This window comes from Salmo trutta, chromosome 16 (assembly GCF_901001165.1).
Source record: "Salmo trutta chromosome 16, fSalTru1.1, whole genome shotgun sequence".
Classification (NCBI taxonomy): Eukaryota; Metazoa; Chordata; class Actinopteri; order Salmoniformes; family Salmonidae; genus Salmo; species Salmo trutta.
In genome coordinates this window covers 21,072,613-21,099,645 of record NC_042972.1, presented here as the reverse complement: position 1 = coordinate 21,099,645, position 27,033 = coordinate 21,072,613, and the positions used below count along the sequence as shown (strand labels likewise).

At 43.1% G+C, this 27,033-nt stretch overlaps 2 protein-coding genes across 6 annotated transcripts in view; both read left to right on the top strand.

The window, feature by feature from the left end:
- The first annotated feature begins 1,461 nt into the window (after positions 1-1,461).
- LOC115151191 (glycine-rich cell wall structural protein 1.0-like) lies at positions 1,462-25,504 on the top strand. The gene is made up of 2 exons (XM_029695199.1): positions 1,462-1,476; positions 24,362-25,504. The coding sequence occupies exons 1-2, from the start codon at positions 1,462-1,464 to the stop codon at positions 25,502-25,504; spliced, it is 1,158 nt and encodes a 385-aa protein (XP_029551059.1).
- LOC115150301 (plasma membrane calcium-transporting ATPase 1) overlaps positions 14,371-27,033 on the top strand; it is a 148,398-nt gene continuing 135,735 nt past the window's right edge. For 4 of the 5 annotated variants that reach the window (XM_029693438.1, XM_029693433.1, XM_029693440.1 and 1 more), the window contains exon 1: positions 14,372-15,232. The gene's annotated coding sequence lies outside the window, so the exon portion shown is untranslated. Of the gene's footprint in view, positions 15,233-27,033 lie in introns of all 5 variants that reach the window. The other variant, XM_029693439.1, reaches the window with a different exon arrangement.

Here is a 27,033-nt window from a genome sequence, read left to right as displayed (position 1 = left end):
CATTCTCCCCTCCTAGAGCTGATCACGAGAACATCACAACTAGCCACCTGCCAAGCCTTCCACATCCATATCGCCCAGATCACTATACTGCCAGTAAGATTCAAACTGTCAAACTGTGTGAGTATCATTACACTGCTTATCTCGGTTAATCCAGAACTAAAAGTCTTCCGTAATTGGTCAGATGCTCAATTATGTTCTGGGTCCATGCATGTTAAGAGAAGAGATAGAACGAGGATCGGAACAGGACCAAAGAGCTCCACCCTCTCTCTTTACGGGCCGAATATCCACTGACCTTCCGAAATTCAAAAGATACTAACGCCTGCAAAATCGTGATTTGTCCAAAGTACCAGAACTAATGCTGCTCGTTATCTCACACATCCAGTTCCATCACGACAGCTCTACTGCTGGCAGGTACCATTTATGTTTGCATAGTCTGTCAATTTATGTTTACGTCGTCTGTCCATGTAATGATGGCAGTGAGTCGGAAGCAAGGGCAGGTGAAACATTGGGACTGGCCATGACCTTACTGCATCTACCTTCTTGTCCTCCATCTTCACTCCCTCCCACTGACAGAGGGTAGATGCATCTGCATGGAGGTGTAGCACCGGAAAACAGATCAATGGCACAGTCCCAGGGGCGATGAGGGAGACATGTAGCGTGGGTTTTGGAGAATACCTCCCTTAAATCCTAATATTCCTCTGGGATGTTGGGCTGGAATGCAACCCCAGGACTCTCAACTGACGTGGAACCACTGGGGACAGGAAAGCAGGTCTTCTGGCATTCAGGGGACCAGTCGGTGATTCACATCCTTGACCATGAGATGGTAGGGTTGTGGAGCTGAAGCCAAGATAGGCCGAGGATGATCTTGTGAACTGGTGCACTGGTGATGAAGAAGGGGATGTTTTCCTGATGATCGGGCTCCATGGTGAGGGTGAGTGGTTGGGTGATGTGTGGAATGGTTCCGGATCCTAGAGGCCGACAGTCAAGACCTTGAACCGGAAAAGGAGAGGAGAGCGGGTAGGTAGTATAATTGAGAGAGGAGGCAAGGGTCTGATCCATAAACTTCCTTTCGGCGCTGGAATCCACTAAAGCTGTAGACACAGGGCATGAGGGACAGTTAGCCAGAGTGATGTTTACTAAAAAGAATCTAACATGAAGAGCAGTAGATGGAATACTCACTCCCGGTCCAGGGGATGTAACGTAACATCACGTGACCGTCCCTCTGCTCCAGTGGATTCCGGATTCTGCAGTAACGGACACCGCTGGCGCTTGGGCCCTCCCTGGCCACAGTACAGACAGAGCCCCAGCTGCATCCGTCTGTGTCGTTCCGCCACGGGAATGCGTGTGACCCCTATCTCCATGGGTTCAGGCTCTGATCCCGAACACTTGCCGAAGGAGGGAGAGAAGCGATGTAGATCCCGACTCTCCCGTAGGAGGTTATCCAGATGGCTGGCCATCGCAATGAGTGTGTCCAAGGTGAGGTTGTCATCTCGTCAGGCCAGTTCCGTCTGGACCTCCTCGCGTAGACCTCTTCTAAATAACGTGCTGAGCGCCTGCTCATTCTATCCACTGGAAGCTGCTACTGTCCGGAAGGTAAGCGCATAATCAGCAGCATCTGATTCCCCTGCTGGAGCTGAAGCAGTCCCTCACCTGCCTCTCTGCCCTCCGCGGGATTATCAAAAATACATTTAATTAAACAGAGCCATGAACCCCTCATAAGACTCAAGCTCCTCCTCTCTCCCAGACGGCCGTAACCCATTCCAATGCACGCCCAGTCAGCAGAGAAATAACCGTGGCAACCTTAGACCTCTCGGTGGTGGGAGCTCCCATCTGATGTGCGAATTAGAGGGAGCACTGAAAGAGGAAGCCAATGCATTTGGATGGTGTCCTATTATATTTCTCCGGGAGGGATAGACGGGCATCGCTGACCTGAGCGGGTTGCTGAATGGGCTGGTGTGCTGACTTGTTGGGTAGACTGGCTCTAGAATATCCTCCACTGTCAAGACGTTGTAGACTGCAGAGAACCTCTTCCATGGCCTTCCACAGTTGAGGCCAACTGATTATGGTGTTGACGAAGAAGAACACCTTGTTCATTGATCGTCTGGGAGATGTCCGGTTGTCCTGCTGCTCCCATATTTTGAGATTGGTATTCATGAATTGACGTGTGTGAATCATAATGAAACACAGGTTCACTTAATGATGAGTGCCAGGTGTGCACAATGATGAATCCCAGGACCGGTGGTTAGTACTCTGGCGATGTCATACGCCTGAGCGGAGGAGCAGACGTTTATGTTTACGTAGTCTGTCCATTTATGTTTACGTAGTCTGTCCATTTATGTTTACGTAGTCTGTCCATTTCTATTTACGTAGTCTGTCCATTTACATAGTCTGTTCATTTATATTTTCATAGTCTGTCCATTTACGTTGACGTAGTCTGTCCATTTATGTTTACGTAGTCTGTCCACAAGAGATTAGTACACAGCCAATGTCTTTCGGTGTGTTTATAAATGCACAATGTGTGTGCATCTTTTTGCTGCGTGTGTGTGTGCGTCATTGTCCATTGCCCTTCCGATGTTCAAAAGATACTAACACCTGCAAAATCGTGACTTGTCCAAAGTGCCAGAACTAATGCTGCTCGTTATCTCACATGTCCAGTTTTATCACAACAGCTCTACGGTACCATTTGTGTTTACGTAGTCTGTCCATTTATGTTTACGTAGTCTGTCCACAAGAGATTAGTAAACTGGCAATGTCTTTCTGTGTGTTTTTAAATCCACAATGTGTGTGTATCTTTTTGCTGCCTGTGTGTGTGTGTGTGTGTGTGTGTGTGTGTGTGCACATGCAAGTACGTGTGTCATTATCATTATACTGCCAATGCATGGGCCTTTATACTGCCAATTACTTAGCATTTCATCTCCCTTATCTGTGTGTTGTGTAAGACAGTGGACTTCAACACTTCTGTGGGTTGAGCTGAGCTGGGCTGGAAACATACAAACTGCCAAGCAGCCAGTACAGCTACAGCACTGTTCTGTGGACACCACTCATCTCCTCATCTGGAGCCTTGATCACATGATAGACGTGTATCACCAGCCGTATCACCAACTGTTACCATCCAGTCGGGTTCGGTTATGGAGAAAATGCATGACACTGTCTCCCTTTCCCCTCTCTCTCTTTATTCCTCTCTCAAAGTTACACACGCACACAGGCACATACCCTTTCCTTTTCTTTCCTTGCCTGTTTACTCCACAAAAGGGATGTGCTATGTAACGGTGAATCTGATTGGCTGTTGCTCGTAGCACTGTCCAGTATCCCCTTCATGTGTCCTTGTTGCCATAACAGCCCTGTGTATCTAATGTCAACACAGCACTGTCTGGGAGAAGATAGTAGAGGATGATCTTACGGGAAGGAGGACACAGTAAAAGGGATAACTCAAGCTAGTGAAGGAGAGCTCAATCAGCTGTAGCTCAGTATAGGATTTATTTTGGCTTGTGTTAGGATTGAGCTAGTTAAGAAGCAGATATTTAAAGTAGGCTTCTTTTATAGAAATAGATCATGTCTCTCCCTAAACAGCAGGAAGCAGATTGTACAGTCAACTTTCCTGACAGTTCTTGACTATGGTGACGTCATTTATCAGAATGCAGCCATCACTCTTAAACCTTTGGATGCCGTCTACCATAGCGCCCTTCGCTTTATCACAGGTGATAAAAGTTTCTAAAACTGTTTGAATGGTGTCTGTGAGTATAACAGAACTCATATGGCAGGCCAAAACCTGAGAAGATTCCAAACAGGAAGCGCCCTCTCTGACCATTTCTTGGCCTTCTTTGTCATCTCTTTCCAAAACAGAGGATCTCTGCTGTAACGTGACACTTTCTAAGGCTCCCATAGGCTCTCAGAAGGCGCCAGAACGTTGAATGATGACTCTGCAGTTACTGGCTGAAAAACAGTAGGGCTTTTGGTAAGTGGTCGATCTGAGAACAATGAGACGGGTGTGCGCGTGCACGTGAAGAGTCCATGTTACTTTTTCAGTCTTTGAACAAAAACAACAACTCCCGGTCGGAATATTATCACTATTTTACAAGAAAAATCGCATAAAAATTGATTTTAAATAGCGTTTGACATGCTTCGAAGTACGGTAATGGAATATTTAGACATTTTTTTGTCACGATATGCGCTGGCGCGTCACCCTTCGGATAGTGTCTTGAACGCACAAACAAAACGCCGCTATTTGGATATAACTATGGATAATTTGGAACCAAACCAACATTTGTTATTGAAGTAGAAGTCCTGGGAGTGCATTCTGACGAAGAACAGCAAAGATAATCCAATTTTTCTTATAGTAAATCTGACTTTGGTGAGTACCAAACTTGGTGGGTGTCAAAATAGCTAGCCTGTGATGGCCGGGCTATCTACTCAGAATATTGCAAAATGTGCTTTCACCGAAAAGCTATTTTAAAATCTGACACCGCGATTGCATAAAGGAGTTCTGCATCTATAATTCTTAAAATAATTGTTATGTTTTTTGTGAACGTTTATCGTGAGTAATTTAGTAAATTCACCGGAAGTGTTCGGTGGGAATGCTAGTTCTGAACGTCACATGCTAATGTAAAAAGCTGGTTTTTGATATAAATATGAACTTGATTGAACAAAACATGCATGTATTGTATAACATAATGTCCTAGGAGTGTCATCTGATGAAGATCATCAAAGGTTAGTGCTGCATTTAGCTGTGGTTTTGGTTTTTGTGACATTATATGCTAGCTTGAAAAATGGGTGTCTGATTATTTCTGGCTGGGTACTCTGCTGACATAATCTAATGTTTTGCTTTCGTTGTAAAGCCTTTTTGAAATCGGACAGTGTGGTTAGATTAACGAGAGTCTTGTCTTTAAAATGGTGTAAAATAGTCATATGTTTGAGAAATTGAAGTAATAGCATTTCTAAGGTATTTGAATATCGCGCCACGGGATTCTACTGGCTGTTGACTAGGGTGGGACGCAAACGTCCCACTTGGCCCAGAGAGGTTAAAACTATCAAAGGAGGTTCTATCAAAATACTTCTATTAAAAGTAAGTGAAATCAACGCAAAGACCAGACACTCTGGTCCTTCACTCTGGTCCTTCAAACCCTTCACTCTGGGTTATACAATCCAACTAGTAACTGATCCTTATTCCTTAGCCATTACACTTGTAAAACCATTGCAGTAGAATGGTTTAACTTAAGACCTACATTTCATACTGTTACACACATGCTTTATTACACCATTTTACTTCCCACTCATTACCTTCATTACCAGAGTAGCTTCTAGCAGTTTCTTCGATGTAATCTGCTAAATAGGTGACATTAATAGACGAGTCAGGGACAAATGTGCAACACTAATCTCCAATTATTGCACACATTCCTCCTTGACTCGCTAATAGATAGTCTAGTGCTTCATGATTTTGTTCAATTTCGTTTTTTAGCATTTGGTTAGCGCATTCTACATCACCCCCTGACTGTGGGTGGTAGGCACAGTGTGCTTTCCTATCAATCTGCAATGCTTCTGACAAGGACTGAACAATCTCATTTGCAAAATGTTTACCATTGTCTGATAAGACCTTAACCTCTCTCGGGTATGTGGGAGAGCTTTGGCCACAGTGCACGCTGTGGGTCTTCAACATGGGAACACTTTGACCCATTTGGAAAACACATCAACAATGACCAGACAATATTTGTGTCCCTCACATGGGGTTAATTCAATGAAGTCCGTCATCAAATGCTCAAAAGGTACCTCTGGCCTTGGGTGGGATGTGGTTATAGAAATACCACATCCTACATTGTTAGTTATACATATAACACATTTTTTCAAAGAATTTCAGCAAACACAGTAAATCCCACAGTACTCCAATATGTATTTATAAGATCTACCATTACTCCATTTGACACGTCTTGACCGTGTGAGAACTTTGCAAAGAATTGGAAAGTACAACGGGGCATGGCTGGTCTGCTCAAATCATCCAGTCACTCTCCTGAGGTGTCCATATTACAATGTCCTGTCCACTTACATTTCTCTGATGCATCAGCCATTGCCTGCAAAGCAACAATATCATTAACAGAGAATGGGTTACTGAAAACTGGAACTGCTGCCATCTGTAAAAGGGGGGAAACACAAGAGGAAGGAGCTAGTTTCGCTACATAATCTGCTATAGCATTCCCTTGAGAAATGCTATCTTTACCACGGGTATGAGGCTGACACTTCTCTAATGCAGCAGATGATGGTAACAATATTACTTTTAGCAATGATGCAACTAACTGTCCATGAGCAATGGCTTACCAGATTAGGTTAGAAACCCACACATCTTCCACAGTGTCCCAAAATCATGCACCACCCCAAAAGCAAACCTACTGTCAGTGTAAATGTTTACTGATTTATCCTTTGCCAATATGCATGCCTGTGCTAAGACAAAAAGTTCCTCTGTTTGTGCAGACAGGTGTTGTGGGAGACATGCAATTTCCACAGTCTCTAAAGCAGTGACAACAGCAAAACCTACTGTCACCCTTGTCATTCCGCTGTGCAGATCCATCAACAAAAAACTTGACATCCGGGTTATCAAGTGGTAAGTCTTTCAAATCAAGTCTGGGACTATAGTCAATCTCTATTATCAGCTCGCAGTTATTTTCTTCAGAAGCATCTGCTGTACGGAGAAGGGTAGATGGATTAAGAGTTGTACCACGTTTCAAGGTGACATGTGACATGGTTAGGAGGATGCTCTGATAGTGTAGCAATCTTTTATGTACATGTTTTTATTTATTTTATTTTTCGTATATTTAAAAGTACATTTTAATTCCAAGGAACGTGAAAGAGAATCAATCTTGTGATTCCTCAGCTACTGGCATGCTGAAGAATGCAATAGCCAAATTAAAAATTGAGAAACAACAGCTTCCAGGTAGAACTTGAAAGAGAATGGTCACCGTATTAGGCACAAGTGGAGCTCGAGCATGTACAGCATTATTAACCAATCTTAATGTAACGGCTGTCGTAGAGAGGGGACCTAAGCGCAGCGTGTTGATTGCTCATGATGAATTTAAATTTTTTACTCAGAACACTAAAGAAAAAATAACAAAGAGAAAACGAAAGCGCACAGTTCTGTCAGGTACAGAAAACTAAACAGAAGACAACTACCCACAAAAACAGGTGGAAAAAAACCCTACTTAAGTATGATCTCCAATTAGAGACAACGAGGACCACTTTCCTCTAATTGGAGATCATCCCCCAAAAAACATAGAAATAGAAAAACTAGAACCTAAAACATAGATATACAAAACATAGAAAAACACAAAACACCCCCTGTCACGCCCTGACCTACTCTATCATAGAAAATAACATATTACTATGGTCAGGACGTGACACTTAAATTTTGGACGAATCTAAATTCCCCTGAGGGTTTTCTTACTGGGAGGATTGGGGTGTTACAAGGGGAATTTGGGCATGGTATAATAGCGCCGGTCTCCACCAACACTGTGTGTACTGGGATAATGCTGTGTGTACTGGGATAATGCAGTGTGTACTGGGATAATGCAGTGTGTACTGGGATAATGCTGTGTGTACTGGGATAATGCTGTGTGTACTGGGATAATGCCCTTTTCTGCCTCTTTGCTCAGGGCGTATTGGACCTTGGAAGGCCTATGAGTGCTTTTCAGCACAACCACCAATGGTGTTGCTCCTTTCATCTTACCATTGTCCGTCATCACCTTTGCCCATACCTTGTCTGGGATTTTTTTCCAGCCATGGAATCACATCATTTGTTTCATCCACAACCATTTGTTATTCTGTGGGAAGGGGTAGTTTATTTCTTCTTGCTATTGATGCTGCCCAATAGGGTGAGAAAAAGTGCTCTGAAATCGGAGTAGATAGCCAGATCGTATTTATCATCTACGTCTATCGACAGCTATCACAGTGACATCATAAACATTCTATTGAAGTAGTTACTTGCATAGTAGAGTATTTTGTTTAGAAATGTAGCTAGCCAGCTAAACAATTAACCATAATCCCAACTCATAATGTAACTACCCTGCTACTTAGGTATTCCCAGAATGCCTATATAACATTATTAATGAGGTTTCCCAAACTTTTGCCTAGTTCTCTCTGGATCCCTTTAACTTCTTCAGGCTAGGGTCTATTTTTCTCCATTTCCGTCTGACTGACGTGCCCAAAGTATACTGCCTGTTACTCAGGCCCAGAAGCCAGGATATGCATATAATTGGTAGCATTAGATAGAACATGTTTTGATGTTTGTAGAAATGTTAAAATAATGTATGAGCCTATAACACAATTGATAGGGCAGGCAAAAATCCAAAGAAAAACCAACCAGGATTTTGTTTTTGAGGTCCCAGGCTCTTACAATGGAAAGCTATGGGTCCTATGTAATTCCAGCTCCCAGATTGCAATTCCTATGGGTTCCACTAGATGTCAACTTCCACTAGATGTCAACAGTCTTTAGATGTCAACAGGCTTCAGACTTGTTTCTTCAAAAACGAGCAAGAATTTTTAGTTTTTGTTCAAAGAGTCCCCGTACAATATCAGTCTGTCGGCGCGCGACGAAGAGGATGCGCGCTTACTAATTCTACTTTTCTATTGAACATAATACTTTCCGTATGAAATATAATAGTTTATTTACATTTTAGGATACTTGAGGATTAAATATAAACGTAGTTTGACTTGTTTGAACAAAGTTTAGCGGTAGCTTTTTGGACTCCTTTGTCTGCACGTTGAACGAGTGGATTACTGAAATCGATTGCGCCAACAAAACGGACTTTTGGGATATAAAGAAGGATTTTATCTAACAAAACAACCATTCATGTTGTAGCTAGGACCGTTACGATTGCAAACAGAGGAAGATTTTCAAAAGTAAGTGATTTATTTAATCGCTATTTGTGATTTTATGAAGTCTGTGGTGTTTGAAAAAAATATGTTGATGTGGGGAGCCGTCCTCAAAAAATCGCATAGTATGCTTTCACTGTAAAGCCTATTGTAAATCTGACAATGTAGTTAGATTAACAGGAATTTAAGCTAGCAGGATGCCTAGCCTTAAGTTAACCTCGCTAGGGCAGGCGGGATGTAATCGTCCCACCTACGTAACAGCTAGTGGAATCCTGTGGCGCGTTATTCAAATACCTTAGAAATGCTATTACTTCAATTTCTCAAACATATGACTATTTTACACCATTTTAAAGACAAGACTCTTGTTAATCTAACCACACTGTCCGATTTCAAAAAGGCTTTACAACGAAAGCAAAACATTAGATTATGTCAGCAGAGTACCCAGCCAGAAATAATCAGACACCCATTTTTCAAGCTAGCATATAATGTCACAAAAACCCAGAAGACAGCTAAATGCAGCACTAACCTTTGATGATCTTCATCAGATGACACACCTAGGACATTATGTTATACAATACATGCATGTTTTGTTCAATCAAGTTCATATTTATATCAAAAACCAGCTTTTTACATTAGCATGTGACGTTCAGAACTAGCATACCCCCCGCAAACTTCCGGTGAATTTACAAAAAATTTACTAAATTACTCACGATAAACGTTCACAAAAAGCATAACAATTATTTTAAGAATTATAGATACAGAACTCCTCTATGCACTCGATATGTCCGATTTTAAAATAGCTTTTCGGTGAAAGCACATTTTGCAATATTCTAAGTAGATAGCCCGGCATCACAGGGCTAGCTATTTAGACACCCAGCAAGTTTAGCACTCACCAAAGTCAGATTTACTATAAGAAAAATGTTATTACCTTTGGTGTTCTTTCTCAGAATGCACTCCCAGGACTTCTACTTCAATAACAAATGTAGGTTTGGTCCCAAATAATCGATAGTTATATCCAAACAGCGGCGTTTTGTTCGTGCGTTCAAGACACTATCCGAAAGGGTAAAGAAGGGTGACGAGCACGACGCATTTCGTGACAAAAAATGTCGAAATATTCCATTACCGTACTTCAAAGCATGTCAACCGCTGTTTAAAATCAATTTTTATGCCATTTTTCTCGTAAAAAAGCGATAATATTCCGACCGGGAATCTGCGTTTAGGTAAAAAGACGAAAGAAAATAAAGCATGGGGTCGACTTGTGCACGCGCCTAAGCCCATTGTCCTCTGATCGGCCACTTGCCAAAAGCGCTAGTGTGTTTCAGCCTGGGGCTGGAATGACATCATTCAGCTTTTTCCCGCCTTCTGAGAGCCTATGAGAGCCGTAGGAAGTGTCACGTTACAGCAAAGATCCTCAGTCTTCAATAAACAGAGGCAAGAAGCTCAAGGAATGGTCAGACAGGCCACTTCCTGTAAGGAATCTTCTCAGGTTTTTGCCTGCCATATGAGTTCTGTTATACTCACAGACACCATTCAAACAGTTTTAGAAACTTTAGGGTGTTTTCTATCCAAAGCCAATATATGCATATTCTAGTTACTGGGCAGGAGTAGTAACCAGATTAAATCGGGTACGTTTTTTATCCGGCCGTGTAAATACTGCCCCCTAACCCTAACAGGTTAACCTGTAAAAGTAAAATATCGTATTCCTGGCAAAATGTTCTGAGTTTTTTCTAAGATGGTAATTTATTTTTATTTAATTTTAATTTCTAAATCAGATTTAATTTTTGACTAGTATGAGACTATCAGCCCCATAATGTACGCCTTAAAGGCATCCCAAATTATATCGGGTGTTGGCTTTTCTCTGTCCTCTGTCTACATTTGTAATAGTAAAGGTTAGAATTTTTTTTGTTTAGGTATTTAAAACATTTTGGTCAGGAAAATTCGCTCTGTTCATTCTCCAAATTCTGTTGCTAAGTGTATTTTCTATTGGTGCAATTAAACATGATATCAGAGAATCATTCCAAATCACTATATCATTGTTTTGGAGTCCAGTAAATTGTTTAGAGCATTTAAAAAAATATATATATTGAATAGCTTTCCTTACTTAAAAAAAGTTTCGGTATTTTGTAGTTGGGAATAATAATCTCCAGGTGTCCTGTAAATCATTTGTGGAGATGAACATTTTCAGCCTCTTTGGATGTTCCCTAAATTTGCCTTTTTTATTCTTACTTTTGTCAATCTTATCGAATGTATAATTTAGGTCACCTGGTAAAATAATAGTTCCTGTCTGGATTTGATCTAATATAGCTTGAATTCTATCTAAAAACACCAGATTTGCTACCTGGTGGGATATACAATGAAATCAGTGTGTATTTTTCACCATGTAAGGTACAATTCAACATTAGAAAACTGCCTTTTGTACCTCCCGAGTGGCGCAGCGGTCTAAGGCACTGCATCGCTGTGCTTGAGGCGTCACTACAGCACCGGGGTCAATCCCAGGCGGTGCACAATTGGCCCAGCGTCGTCCAGGTTAGGGAAGGGTTTGGCCGGCTAGGATTTCCTTGTTCCATCGTGCTCTAGCGACTCCTTGTGGTGGGCTGGGTGCCTACCAGCTGACCCTGGTTGCCAGTTGGACGGTGTTTCCTCTGACACATTGGTGAAGCTGGCTTCTGGGTTAAGCAAGCAGTGTGTCAAGAAGTAGTGCGGCTTGGCAGGGTTGTGTTTCGGAGGACGCACGGCTCTTGACCTTCGCCTCTCCCGAGCCCGTAGGGGAGTTTCAGCGATGGGACAAGACTGTAACTACCAATTGCAGAGAAAAAGGGGTAAAAGTACCAAAAAATATACAATCAGAAAAATGTACAACCATCTTGGTCCACATGCTGGGATGTAAGGGAAAATTGTGTATTCATATTTATCAGGATGCCTACACCATAAGGCCTATCCAACCCAGCTCACCTTTAAATCTCACTGGTCATCCCCAAAGCCAACACCTGCTTTGGCCGCCTTTCCTTCCAGTTCTCTGTTGCCAGTGACTGGAACGAATTACAAAACTCGCTGAAGCTGGATACTTATATTTCCCTCACTAACTTTAAACATCAGCTATCTGAGCAGCTAATCCATCGCTGCAGCCGTACATAGTCCATTTGTAAATAGCCCACCCACTCTACCTACCTCATCCCCATATTGTTTTTATTTACCTTTCTGCTCTTTTGCACACCAGTATCTCTACTTGCACATCATCATCTGCTCATTTATCACTCCAGTGTTAATCTGCTAAATTGTAATTACTTCGCTACTATGGCCTATTTATTGCCTACCTCCTCACGCCATTTGCACACACTGTATATAGACTTTCTTTTTTCTATTGTGTTATTGACTGTACGCTTGTTAATTCCATGTGTAACTCTGTGTTGTTGTTTGTGTCGCACTGCTTTACTTTATCTTGGCCAGGTCGCAGTTGTAAATGAGAACTTGTTCTCAACTAGCTTACCTGGTTAAATAAAGGTGAAATAAAAAAATACAAAATGTTAAATTTCTCTTTTTTAAAAAAAATCTAACTCTTGCAAGAAAACCACATCTGCTGACAATCTCTTTAAATGTTAGAGAACCAAATGTTTTTTTTTCCTGAGCACATGCACATTTTTGTTGGTCTTTACTTGTATAGAATCGAAGTTAACTTTATCTGTTCCGTCTATCATTGAAGAACCAAGTAAAACATTTTAACTGACATGCCATATGAGGGCAGCGGGCATTCCATAGAATGGGAAGATCATAGTATAAATACATAGTTATTATATACATTACAGGTATAGAGCGTGTGGGTATGTGGCCTGAGCAGACATTTAACAAAAAACACAATAAAAACAGAAAGCAATGTACATCTTTGTACTTGAGGCACCAAGTCTTTTTAGGGCTTTTTAGCTCCAACTCCTCTCTTAATGTACCCCCAAAAAACTGTGGATACATACATTGTATGAACACTACATACATTTGAAGAAAGACTGCCACTTAAGTACTGCGGTTGATTTGTATTACCTTATAAATTAAAGTATAGTGGCTGGTGGTGGTCTACTTGGGGTAAGTGGGTCCTCCGAGAGACTGAAATGGGATGAGTGGAGGCCCCACGCACACCTCAGAGAAGGGTCTGAACCCCCGTCAGTCACCCTGTCAAAATCCCCCGGATAAAGCCCTTCTCCATTCTCACCAATAACCATCATTAAATCTTAGTTGTAATGACAAACAAAGAATAATACTGATTCAATATCCTTTCCTAATCTGTTCAGAACTCTTATTAATTTTACAACGGGTTTACAAGTCATAAAAAAATGAAATACAATTATATTGTAGTATAATTAAGTCCTTCCTTCTCTCTCTGCAAATCCATCCCTCTCCACCACCCCCTCCCCATTTTCCCCGCTTTACTCCACCCAAGGCAAGCGTATCCCCATCTTTATTTCCCCTTGTCCACCCAAGCCAAGATTGTCCCACCCTCCCATCCTTACCCACCCTTCCCTCACCACCCCACCAAGCCAAGCTTATACCCCCCTGCCCTCCCTTACCTACCCTGTCCAAGTTTATCCCAACCCCCATCTTTTCCCCTCCCTTCTTCTCAGACACATTTACACCCCTCTATACATCTACTTACTCATCCATTCTCCTTTATTCACACACAACATAGACCCTATGCTCTGCACACCCATTCTCTCCCGCCCTCCTGTACATATTCATGTTCACCTTCCTTCACGCTCCCATTCATATGCACAGACACATACCTACACAGACACTCACTCACACCCTCTTGCCCCCCCCCACCACACACGGAACAATGATTGATAATTATTGACTTGCATGCTATATTTCTTATTTTACACTGTATTTTCAGTGTCCATGTATCTCATTGGCATTGGCTAATTCTATCGTTACTTCCTAGAGAATAACAGTTGCTTGGGGACAATTGTCACAAGAGTTACACGTCAGAGCAAAAACAAAGCCATGAGGTTGAAGGAATTGTCTATAGAGCTCCGAGACTTGTGTCAAGACACAGATGGGGAAGGTACCAAAACATTTCTGCAGCATACTTTACTTTATTTAGGAAATATTTTCTTAACTCTATTTTCTTAAAACTGTATCGTTGTTTAAGGGCTTGTAAAGTAAGCATTTCACGGTAAGGTTTCCACCTGTCCTATTCAGGCATGTAACAAATAACATTTGGTTTGATTTGAAGATATAATCCTTAATTGAAACAATAACAAAGCGGACACCCCGCCTATGCAAGGACTGATGATATCAAAATTATAGTTTCAACAATGTTTTTCGGCTACAAACATTGAAGTAAAACAAGTTTATATTTTGGGTTCTAATGGGGTACGACAGTTGAACTAAGCTCATGAGGCATTCATGAATTATATTACTCAAGAATCAATGGGTATATGTCATGCCTTAATAAATCCAAAAATGTATTTAGCAACTAAGGATTCTAGCTTTAAATGGGTAATCCCGAGCTGGTCCCTCCCTCTCTTTTTTCTCTCCCCGGCGACGCTCGCTCCAGACACTGCTGTATCCCTCTCGTTTTTCCAGCCACGGAAATCGGTGAACCGATCGGTGCGCTCTGATTTTTCAGTAGTCTGGGGATAGGTCGCGTTTATCTGTACGTTTACCGCGGATGTACGTGAACCCGGAACCAACTCACAATTTAGACAAAACAAGAAACCTCGCTAAGTGAATCTATTGGGTCTGCTGCTGTGCGTTCGGACCGAGCAGATCCTTCCTCTGTGCGATCATTTCCTCCTATTTGGAGAGGAAGGGTGTTATGGGCTGTTAGTTTTCGAAGTGAAATCTCAGAAGTTGGTTTACTTTCGGGACTCGTAACGTGTTGCTCCAGTTTATCATGTCCTTAACGTAGAGTTACTGATATCTAAAACAAATCTGTAAAGTGCCGTCACTTACCCATCACTGTGTAATGTCACAGTTGTCAAATTGGAGCCCAGATGGGGAACAAAACAAAACAAAACCGTAGGCTATAGTTCGCACTTCTACGGATCCATCCAGCACACACATTTATTCCAAATAACGCATAGGGGCAAATCCATCTCACGGATTTCTCTCTCCATCTCAACGGCATAATATAGCCACTGATTTTGTTTTTTAGTTTTGTTTTTCTATGTCAAACTGTAGGCTAGGCTACTCACTGTAAGACCTTTTGCAATACCCAGCTCTGACCGAAGCGGAAGAGGACAGTTTTTTTCTGTCTGAGATACGGGACACTGGATTTACCCGCTGGTGGAGACAGTGATTGTGTGTTGGTGAGGTGAGCTGAGCTGAGCAAAGGAAATGAGCGCTCACTGAGACCATCTCCTGACGTCTGACTACCCTCAGCACCCGGGTAAGGACTGTGCCTCTACCACACATGAATGAATGAATGAATGAATGAATGAATGAATGAATGAATGAATGCGTGTGTTTTGTATTGGCTTTATCAAGTCAACAAATTGCCTGTTGTCTGCAGAGCTAGTTCTGCTTGGGAGAGAACATAATCAAGTTTCAATAAACAGTCCTCCCAGTTTGATAATAAACACGGATGTTTTCTAGGTGGGAACAGCTGTTGATTAGCCGCATCCTTTTTTAATTTCCCCAAACCTAATTGCTGTGTAATGGGGGGAGATTTAGCGTGTTTAGACACGGAGTCTGTCCTTCACCAGAGTGTTTGTCGCAACAGTTTCTCTCATGTTAGAAATACATTACTGTGCATGTGAAGAAGCATTTAATGCGACCCTGGGTTTATCCTATAGTTTTAATCGTGGGACATGTCACTGACAGCAATGCGCATCTGTCGTCGTGGTAGCCCAAAGCCCAGCAGATGGCGATATTGAGTCGTTTCATCTTACCGAGGTGAATCCATGCAGCTGGTCTTACACATATCTCCTCTGAGCCAGTTTATACATAAAACATTCTCCATTCAGGCTGCAAAACCATACATTTCCTCCTTAATTCGATTTAATGGAAGAAGGTGGGGGAAAAAAACATTCATCCAATCAGACCAGGGGTGAAAAAACAGTCTGCTGTAACCTGATTCACTGAACACAGTACACAAAATCTGGGACTAGCATTAGCCACTGTCGCATGGTGGTGGAAAATGGTGTTTAATAAAGTAAGCATTTTTTTCCCACCTTCTTACCATATAGCTAATTAAGGAGGAAATTGAATCCTTAGTAGCCTGAATGGAGAATGTTTTATTAACAAACCGGTCCATGGGGGATACCAGTGTATAGCCAGCTGCATGGATTCCCTTTGGAGGGTAAAATGAAACTGACACTATATTGCTATCTCCGGGCCTTTGGGCTACAATCAGGGGTCATCTCGTGTGTGTGTGCGAGCGTTTGCTTGTATGTGTATGTGTCTCTGCATTACTGGCTATGCAGGTTTAGCTTAATCGAGTGGTTATTTTTCCTAGTTCAGATTCTACATTTCATGTGTAGTGAATGGCTGTGCTTGTTGACTGCAAAACATATTATAAGGTTTAACTTAGAAAGAGGAGAGACAACCTCTTAAGTAATAAGTGCTTTGAAAAGTCAACCCTTCTTACATCATGTCAAGGGACGTAATCAGTTCTCTCCTCTTCTCGTCTCCTCCTCTCCTCCCTTCACACTCCTTTTTCTGGGTGTGTCCTCGCGCTAGTGCTTTTCTACAGATAAGGGAGACCCCACAATATCACCTCGTGACAACTTTTCAGATTGAATGACCTCTAAAGGAGGGCATCTGGCTGTTATTTCCCCCCTGCTGTTATTTTCCCTGCCAAGGGCAGGGCCAAGGCTATTATTGCTGTATTATTGTCACCGGAACATTCAGATCTCCCTCGGGCACAGCAACACGCACATGCTTTAAAGCTGGCTTTTATCCCCGTGGATAGACACAGTTCCCTTCACTCTAGACTAGGTGTGACTGCTGCAGTGAACTGAAAATGTATAATCTTACTGTAGGCTTGATACAGAGGAGGCTGGTGGGAGGAAATCTAGGAGGACATGCTCATTGTAATGGCTGGAATGGAATAAATGGAACGGTATCAAACCTATGGAAATCACATAGGCTCTGTTCCAGTAATTCCATACCAGCCATTACAATGAGCCCATCCTCCTATAGCTTCTCCCACCAGCCTCCTCTGGTTATATATCACACCTTCATCCTTCCCCTGGCTAAGCAATGGGGAACAGCCTCACTGATATTTTTTGTTGTTGCATATATAACTTATTGACTACTATGTAAGTTGTATTTAATGCTGTAAAAACATGATATAGCATAGTCTGTTACAGGTGTTATATAATCTGTAACTATACCATTACAGTGGGATAGCCTTATACTGTGTCATAATTGCAGTGTGTCTCATTCATCTCTTTAACTGAGAGAATATTAATTGTCATGTCTGTTAGCTTGATCAATATGACACAACCTGATCAATAAGAGTCAAGGACACTGCATACATGCATAGTGCTTTGTGTGTCTGTCCGTCTCTGTGTGTCTGCCTGTCTGTCTATGGTGATTTGCTGGGTATTCTCATCTTGGACAACTGTCAGAACACCGTCATTTCTTTTTGCTTATTTGAGCTGTTCTTGCCATAATATGGACTTGGTCTTTTACCAAATAGGGCTATCTTCTGTATACCAACCCTACCTTGTCACAACACAACTGATTGGCTCAAAAGCATTAAGAAATTAACAACTTCCACAAATTCACTTTTAAAGAAGGCACACTTGTTAATTGAAATATATTCCAGGTGACTACCTCATGAAGCTGGTTGAGAGAATGCCAAGCGTGTGCAAAGCTGTCATCAAGGCAAAGGGTGGCGACTTTGAAGAATCTCAAATATAAAATATATTTAGATTGGTTTAACACTTTGTTGGTTACGACAGTATTCCATATGTGTTATTTCATAGTTTTAATGTCTTCACTATTATTCTGCAATAAAGAAAATAGTAAAAATTAAGAAAAACCTTTGAATGAGTAGGTGTGTCCAAACTTTTGACTGTGTGTGTGTGTATATATATGTATATATGTGTATATATGTATACTAGTATATATGTATATATATGTATACTACTACTATATATATATATATATATATATATATATATATATATATATATATATATATATATATAGTATACTAGTATATTATACTAGTATATTATACTAGTATCCTATATATGTATACTATATATATATATATATATATATAGTATACTAGTATATTATACTAGTATCCTATATATGTATACTATATATATATATATATATGTATATATATATATGTATATACTATATATATATATACACACACACACACACACACACACACACACACACACACACACACACACACACACACACACACACACACACACAGTCATATATATATATGTGTATACTATATACAGTTGAAGTCGGAAGTTTACATACATTTAGGTTGGAGTCATTAAAACTCGTTTTTCAACCACTCCACAAATGTCTTGTTAACAAACTATAGTTTTGGCAAGTCGGTGAGAACATCTACTATGTGCATGACACAAGTATTTTTTTCCAACAATTGTTTACAGACAGATTATTTCACTTATAATTCACTGTATCACAGTTCCAGTAGGTTAGAAGTTTACATACACTATGTTGACTGTGCCTTTAAACAGCTTGGAAAATTCCAGAAAATGATGTCATGGCTTTAGAAGCTTCTGATAGGCTAATTGACATCAATTGAGTCAATTGGAATGTATTTCAAGGCCTACCTTCAAACTCAGTGCCTCTTTGCTTGACATCATGGGAAAATCAAAAGAAATCAGCCAAGACCTCAGAAAAGCAATTGTAGACCTCAACAAGTCTGGTTCATCCTTGGGAGCAATTTCCAAACGCCTGAAGGTACCACGTTCATCTGTACAAACAATAGTACGAAAGTATAAACACCATGGGACCACGCAGCCGCTCAGGAAGAAGATGCGTTCAGTCTCCTAGTGATGAACGTACTTTGGTGCGAAAAGTGCAAATCAATCCCAGAGCAACAGCAAAGAACCTTGTGAAGATGCTGGAGGAAACAGGTACAAAAGTATCTAAATCCACAGTAAAACGAGTCCTATATCGACATAACCCGAATGACCGCTCAGCAAGGAAGAAGCCACTGCTCCAAAACCGCCATAAAAAAGCCAAACTACGGTTTGCAACTGCACATGGTGACAAAGATTGTACTTTTTGGAGAAATGTCCTCTGGTCTGATGAAACAAAAATAGAACTGTTTGGCCATAATGACCATCGTTGTGTTTGGAGGAAAAAGGGGGAGGCTTGCAAGCCAAAGAACACCATCCCAACCATGAAGCACGGGGGTGGCAGCATCATGTCCAGAGAGACTCCGTCAGGAAGTTAAAGCTTGGTCACAAATGGGTCTTCCAAATGGACAATGACCCCAAGCATACTTCCAAAGTTGTGGCAAAATGGCTTAAGGACAACAAAGTCAAGGTATTGGAGTGTCCATCACATAGCCCGGACCTCAATCCCATAGATCATTTGTCTGCAGAACTGAAAATGCGTGTGCGAGCAGGGAGGCCTACAAACCTGACTCAGTTACACCAGCTCTGTCAGGAGGAATAGGCCAAAATTCATCCAACTTATTGTGGGAAGCTTGTGGAAGTCTACCTGAAACGTTTGACCCAAGTTAAACAATTTAAAGGCAATGCTTCCAAATGCTAATTGAGTCTATGTAAACTTCTGACCCACTGGGAATGTGATGAAAGAAATAAATGCTGAAAAAAATCATTCTCTCCTCTATTATTCTGACATTTCACATTCTTAAAGTAAAGTGGTGATCGGACTGACCTAAGACAGGGCATTTTTACTAAGATTAAGTGTCAGAAATTGTGAAAAACTGAGTTTAAATGTATTTGGTTAAGGTGTATGTAAACTTCCGACTTCAACTGTGTGACTTCAACTGTGTGTGTGTGTGTCATACTGAGCACTCTGAGTTAGGTGGTGTGTGTTTTGGTATTTGGTGTGTACTTTAATGAAATCAAACTTTATTTGACATATGTGCCGAGTACAACAAGTGTAGACTTTACCGTGAAATGCTTACTTACAAGCCTTAACCAACAGTGCAGTTCAACAAGAAGAAAATATTTACCAAGTAGGCTAAAATAAAAAGTAATAATAAAAAGTAACACGATAACGAGGCTATATACAGGGGGTACCGTTACAGAGTCAGTGTGCGGGGGTACAGGTTAGTTGAAGTAATCTGTACATGTAGGTGGGGGCGAAGTGACTATGCATAGGTAACAAGCAAACAGCGAATAGCAGCAGTGTACCAGAGAGAGGGGTCAATGTAAATTGTCCGGTGCCGATTTTTATGAATTGTTAAGCAGTCTAATGGCTTTGGGGTAGAGGCTGTTGATGAGCCTTTTGGTCCTAGACTTGGCGCTTCGGTACCGCTTGTCGTGCAGTAGCAGAGAAAACAGTCTATAACTTGGGTGACTGGAGTCTCTGACAATTTTATGGGCTTTCCTCTGACACGCCTATTATATAGGTCCTGGATGGCAGGAAGCTTGGTCCCAGTGATGTACTGGGCAGTTTGCACTATCCTCTGTAGCGCCTTATGGTCAGATGCCAAGCAGTTGCCATACCAGGCGGTGATGCAATCGGTCAGGATGCTCTCGATGGTGCAGCTGTAGGACCATTTGAAGTTCTGGGGGCCCATGCCAAATCTTTTCAGTCTCCTGAGGGGAAAAGGTGTTGTCGTGCCATCTTCACGACTGTCTTGGTATGTTTTGACCGTGATAGTTCGTTGGTAATGTGGACACCAAGGAACTGGTACTACTACTGGAGAGCCCTTCTTTGTCTACACCCATTCAGCATTGTTCACACCCTCTTAAGCTTTAGCCCCACCCATCTCTTTAAGGGTTGATCCAACCGTTCTGTACTAACAGCAGCAGTCAAGCACCCAAGCTAACTTGCTTGCTACTTCCAGACACAAATAAGAGAACAGCTCATTGAACATTACTCGCCCTAGCAGAGCTCGTTAGGCTGTTATGTTATCCAGACCATTGGTGACTGCAACAGTGCTGTCAGATTGAATTTACGAAAGGACAGACACTGGCCATATTCAACGAGTGTTAAGCATTCGTAAATTCAGCAGTTATTATGCGCTCTGGCACACTCAGATGAGAGTCTATTGTTAAGACATGTGGCTAGCTAGCTAGGTAAACAATTAACCGTAATACCAACTCATGACATTACTATCCTGCATGAATCTGCAGGTAGCTAACCAAACATGTTCAATGTTAGCTAGATAACATTAGGCTATAACCAAGATCATACACAACATTAGCTAGCGAGCCAGCCAGCTAACGTTAGTTAGCTAGCTAACAAAACACTTCAACTTGAAATTAAAATACTTAGTCAAAATTATAAATGTGTAATATCTCAAAATGTAGCTAGCTAGACTATTTTACCCATGGTCTGAAATTGGAGTAAATAGCCAGATTGAATTTACCAGCTAGTATGTCTATCAACAGTTGTTGCAGTGACATTCTATTGAAATGGATACTTAAATAGTGGAGTCTTTTGTTAAGACATGTAGCTAGCTAGCTAAACAATGAACCATAATCCCAACTCATGACGTTACTACCCTGCATGAATCTGCATGTAGCTAACCAACCAGGTTCAATATTACCTAGCTAACATTACGCTATAATTAGCCAAGCAAATGGCTCTATGATAAGAATAATAAAGATCATACACATTACGTTAGTTAATGAGCCAGCCAGTTAACATTAGCTAGCTAACAGTACACATTAACTTCAAATGAAACCATTTTCTGTCAAAATTAGAAACGTGTAATATCTGAAAATGTAGTTAGCGAGACTATCTTACCCGTATACATCATGGATGGACGCGTCTCCTGTCGGATGCCATGGTTGCCCTTAGTTTGAAGATGCAATCTAGAGACAGGTGTTTTCTCCATCTCCTTAGCCATTGTACTTGAATTCCATTGATTTCAAAACACGGTCCTCCAGAAAGTGGAGAGCAACACCTATGCAGTTTTACTAAGAAATACATTTAAAAAAGACGCATTAGACAGGATTACCTAGACAAATTGACCAGCTCAAATAGACAGAAGCGTGCTATAAGGCAGACCAGTCCAAACTCATCTCTCGGCACGTACTGCCCACTCATTACCTTAGCCAATCATGGATAGTGGGAAGGTTCCTCCCTTTTTCTGTGGCTAAACCAACTGTGCTCGTAATTTAACAATGTTATTCATATTTACAGATGGCATAGATGTTTGTTTTTAACCTCTCTTGGGTAGGGGGCAGTATTTTCACAGCCGGATGAAAAACGTACCCAAATTAAACGGCCTACTACTCGGGCGCAGGAACTAGAATATGCATATTATTAGTCAATTTGGATAGAAAACACTCTGAAGTTTCTAAAACTGTTTGAATGATGTCTGTGAGTATAACAGAACTCATTAGCTTAGTGATGAGCTTTGAGGACACTATGGTGTTGAACGCTGAGCTGTAGTCAATGAACAGCATTCTCACATAGGTGTTCCTTTTGTCCAGGTGGGAAAGGGCAGTGTGGAGTGCAATAGAGATTGCATCATCTGTGGATCTGTTTGGTTGGTATGTGAATTGGAGTGGGTCTAGGGTTTCTGGGATGATGGTGTTGATGTGAGCCATGACCAGCCTTTCAAAGCACTTCATGGCTACAGACGTGAATGCTACGGGTCGGTAGTCATTTAGGCAGGTTACCTTGGTGTTTTTGGGCACAGGGATATGGTGGTCTGCTTCAAACATGTAGGTATTACAGACTCGGTCAGGGACAGGTTGAAAATGTCAGTGAAGACACTTGCCAGTTGGTCAGCGCATGCTGACAAATTTTCTAAAATCATGTTGAGGCAGCTTATGGTAGAGAATATAGCATTACGTTCTCTGGCAACAGTTCTGGTGGACATTCCTGCAGTCAACATGCCAATTGCATGCTCCCTCAACTTGAGACATCTGTGGCATTGTGTTGTGTGACAAAATTGCAAATTTAAAGTGGCCTTTATTGTCCCCAGCACAAGGTGCACCTGTGTGATGACCATGCTGTTTAATCGGCTTCTTGAAATGCTCACTAACAGGGATGTAAACAAATTTGTGCACACAATTTGAGAGAAATAAGCTTTTTGTGCATATGGAACATTTCTGGGATTTTTTATGGGATGAACACTTTACATGTTGTGTTTTATATTTTTGTTCAGTATATTTGCAACTGCTCGACTAAAAAAATCTTGTCGACCAAACAATCGACCAGTTGACTAAATATGGTCAGCCCTAGTATTGCATTGTGTAAGTTGTGTGTATTTGTGTAAGTTGGTATGTATTGTAATGCGGATTGTGTGCGTAGTTTCAGTGCGTTCAGGGAGGTTATATCTGTGCATATCAAGCTGTGTTTACTCAGTTTAGCCTGCCAGCATCTGTTCTCTCTAATTAAGAGGTGTGTGTGTGTGTGTGTGTGTGTGTGTCAAGAAGATCCTCTTGGGCAAGGGAAAGACAGCCTACACACTGTATCCAGGCTTTCCTTCTGAAAAGTCATGTGTTGCAGTCATCGTTCCACGTACAGAGCATTCGGAAAGAATTCAGACCCCTTGACTTTTTCTACATGTTACGTTACAGCCTTATTCTAAAATTGATTAAATTGTTTTTTTCCCTCATCAATGTACACACAATACCCCATAATGACAAAACAAAAACAGTTTTAGAAATTTTAGCAAATTCATTACAAATAAACTTAAATAATACATTTACATAGGTATTCAGACCCTTTACTGAGTACTTTGTTGAAGCATCTTTGGCAGCGATTACAGCCTCCGGTGTTCTTGGGTATGATGCTACACCTGTATTTGAGGAGTTTCTCCCATTCTTTGCAAATCCGCTCAAGCTCTGTCAGGATGGAAGGGGAGCGTCGCTGCACAGATATTTTCAGGTCTCTCAAAAGATGTTTGATCGGGTTCAAGTCCGGGCTCTCGATGGGCCACTCAAGGACATTCAGAGACTTGTCCCGAAGCCACTCCTGCGTTGTCTTGGCTGTGTGCTTAGGGCTCATTGTGGGCTCGCTGTGTGCTCGTTGTCCTGTTGGAAGGTGAACCTTCTCCCTCAGTCTGAGGTCCTGAGCGCTCTGGAGCAGGTTTTCATGAAGGATCTCTGTAATTTGCTCTGTTCATCTTTCCCTCGATCCTGACTAGTCTCACAGTCCCTGCTGCTGAAAAACATCCCTACAGCATGATGCTGCCACCACCATGCTTCACCTTTAGGGATGGTGCCAGGTTTCCTCCAGATGTGATACTTGGCATCTGGAGGAAAGTGGCTTCTGTCTGGCCACTCTACCATAAAGGCCTGATTGGTGGAGTGCTGCAGAGATGGTTGTCCTTCTGGAATGTTCTCCCATCTCCACAGAGGAACCCTGGAGCTCTGTCAGTGACTATCGGGTTATTGGTCATCTCCAGCGAGCGGGAGGCGGAGAGGGCGCGTGCGAGCGAGCGGGAGGCGGAGAGGGCGCGTGCGAGCGAGCGGGAGGGAGGCGGAGAGGGCGCGTGCGAGCGAGCGGGAGGGAGGCGGAGAGGGCGCGTGCGAGCGAGCGGGAGGGAAGCGGAGAGGGCGCGTGCGAGCGAGCGGGAGGGAGGCGGAGAGGGCGCGGGCGAGCGAGCGGGAGGGAGGCGGAGAGGGCGCGGGAGGGAGGCGGAGAGGGCGCGGGCGGGAGGGAGGCGGAGAGGGGGAGCGGGAGGCGGAGGGGGAGCGTGCGAGCAAGCGGGAGGCGGAGAGGGAGCGTGCGAGCGAGCGGGAGGCGGAGAGGGCGCGAGCGAGCGGGAGGCGGAGAGGGCGCGTGCGAGCGAGCGGGAGGCGGAGAGGGCGCGTGCGAGCGAGCGGGAGGCGGAGAGGGCGCGTGCGAGCGAGCGGGAGGGAGGCGGAGAGGGCGCGGGCGAGCGAGCGGGAGGGAGGCGGAGAGGGAGCGTGCGGCAGGCGGAGAGGGGGAGCGGGAGGCGGAGGGGGAGCGTGCGAGCAAGCGGGAGGCGGAGAGGGAGCGTGCGAGCGGGAGGCGGAGAGGGAGCGTGCGAGCGGGAGGCGGAGAGGGAGCGTGCGTGCTGGAGGCGGAGAGGGAGCGTGCGTGCGGGAGGCGGAGAGGGAGCGTGCGTGCGGGAGGCGGAGAGGGAGCGTGCGTGCGGGAGGCGGAGAGGGGGAGCGTGCGTGCGGGAGGCGGAGAGGGGGAGCGTGCGTGCGGGAGGCGGAGAGGGGGATCGTACGTGCGGGAGGCGGAGAGGGGGAGCGTACGTGCGGGAGGCGGAGAGGGGGAGCGTGCGTGCGGGAGGCAGGCGGAGAGGGGGGGAGCGTGCGAGCGAGCGGCAGGCGGAGAGGGGGGGAGCGTGCGAGCGAGCGGCAGGCGGAGAGGGGGAGCGTGCGAGCTAGCGGCAGGCGGAGAGGGGGAGCGTGCGAGTGAGCGGCAGGCGGAGAGGGGGAGCGTGCGAGCGAGCGGTAGGCGGAGAGGGGGAGCGAGCGAGCGGCAGGCGGAGAGGGGGAGCGTGCGGCAGGCGGAGAGGGAGAGCGTGCGAGTGAGCGGCAGGCGGAGAGGCAGCGAGCGGGAGGTGAAGTGAGAGGCGGAGCGAGCTTTTTGAATGTTTTCCCCTCAGGTTTACTTCCTGATATTTTAACCTCACTGGGCTGAGGTCTCTCTCTCTCCCTCTTCTATCTGTGTGTTTGTTTAAAAAACATTTTTTATTTAATCTTTATTTAACTAGGCAAGTCAGTGCTTTTATAGCCAGCTTTTGTGTGTAGTTTTGTGTGTGTGTGTGGTTCTGTAGTTAGTTAGTTAGTTACTACCCTGTCCCCCCCCCCTTGTCTTTCCCTGTACTCCCTGTCTATCTCTCCCTTCTTCCCTCATTCCTCCTTCTTTCTCTCTCTGGGATGGTGGAGTTGGGGAGTTATGTGTGTCCTCCACATTTTATAGAAACAGAATGGATTTTGTCTTGGCTACTTTGAAGCAAGACATTAAGGTTTCACACAATTAAGTATATGTTTAGAAAATGCATACTGCCTCCAGCTCACATTGCAAAGTGGTGTGTGAAGTGTTGGAGCCTGCCTGCCGTTGCCTAAGCGCTTGACTGGCAAATGAGAAACGCGCTTGAAATACCAGTTGAGAAATAAAATTATTGTTGCTCAATGATCGGGCTTATAAAAGCATGTTTCACTCTAGCAGCAACAGAAGCCGTAGTCTGACAGAATTTCCACACAAACTAGGTTCTCTGTCTGTATGGTTTGCGAGTGTGATAGGCTAAATAAAAATCATAAGGACAAATGAAAATACAAACGCAGTATAATTTCACAAAAATATGTAAATTAACCTATAGACCGATACGCATGACCGGTGAAATATACAGTGCATTTGGAAAGTATTAAGCCCCCTTCACTTTTTCCAAATTTTGTTACGTTACAACCTTATTCTAAAATTGATTAAATAATAGTTTTTCCTCATCAATCTACACACAATACCCCATAATGATAAAGCAAAAACAGGTTTTTAGAAATTTTTGCAAATGTATTCAAAATAAAAACAGATACCTTATTTACATAATTATTCACACTCTTTGCAATGAGAGTCAAAATTGAGCTCAGGGGCGTCTTGTTTTCATCGATCATCCTTGAGATGTTTTTTCAACTTGATTGGAATCCACTTGTTGTAAATTAAATTGATTGGAAAGGCACACACCTGTCTATATAAGGTCCCACAGTTGACAGTGCATGTCAGAGCAAAAAACAAGCCATCAGGTTGAAGGAATTGTCCGTAGAGCTCCGAGACAGGATTGTGTTGAGGCACAGACCTGGGGATGGGTACCAAACAAATTCTGCAGCATTGAAGGTCACCAAGAACACAGTGGCTTCCATCATTCTTAAATGCAAGAAGTTTGGAACCAGCAAAACTCTTCCTAGAGCTGGCCGCCCGGCCAAACTGAACAATAGGGAGAGAAGGGCTTGGTCAGGGAGGTGACCAAGAACCTGAGTTTCTCTGTGGAGATGGGAGAACATTCCAGAAGGACAACCAGATGGAAGCCACTCCTCAGTAAAAGGTACAGTGGGGGAAAAAAGTATTTGATCCCCTGCTGATTTTGTACGTCTGCCCACTGAT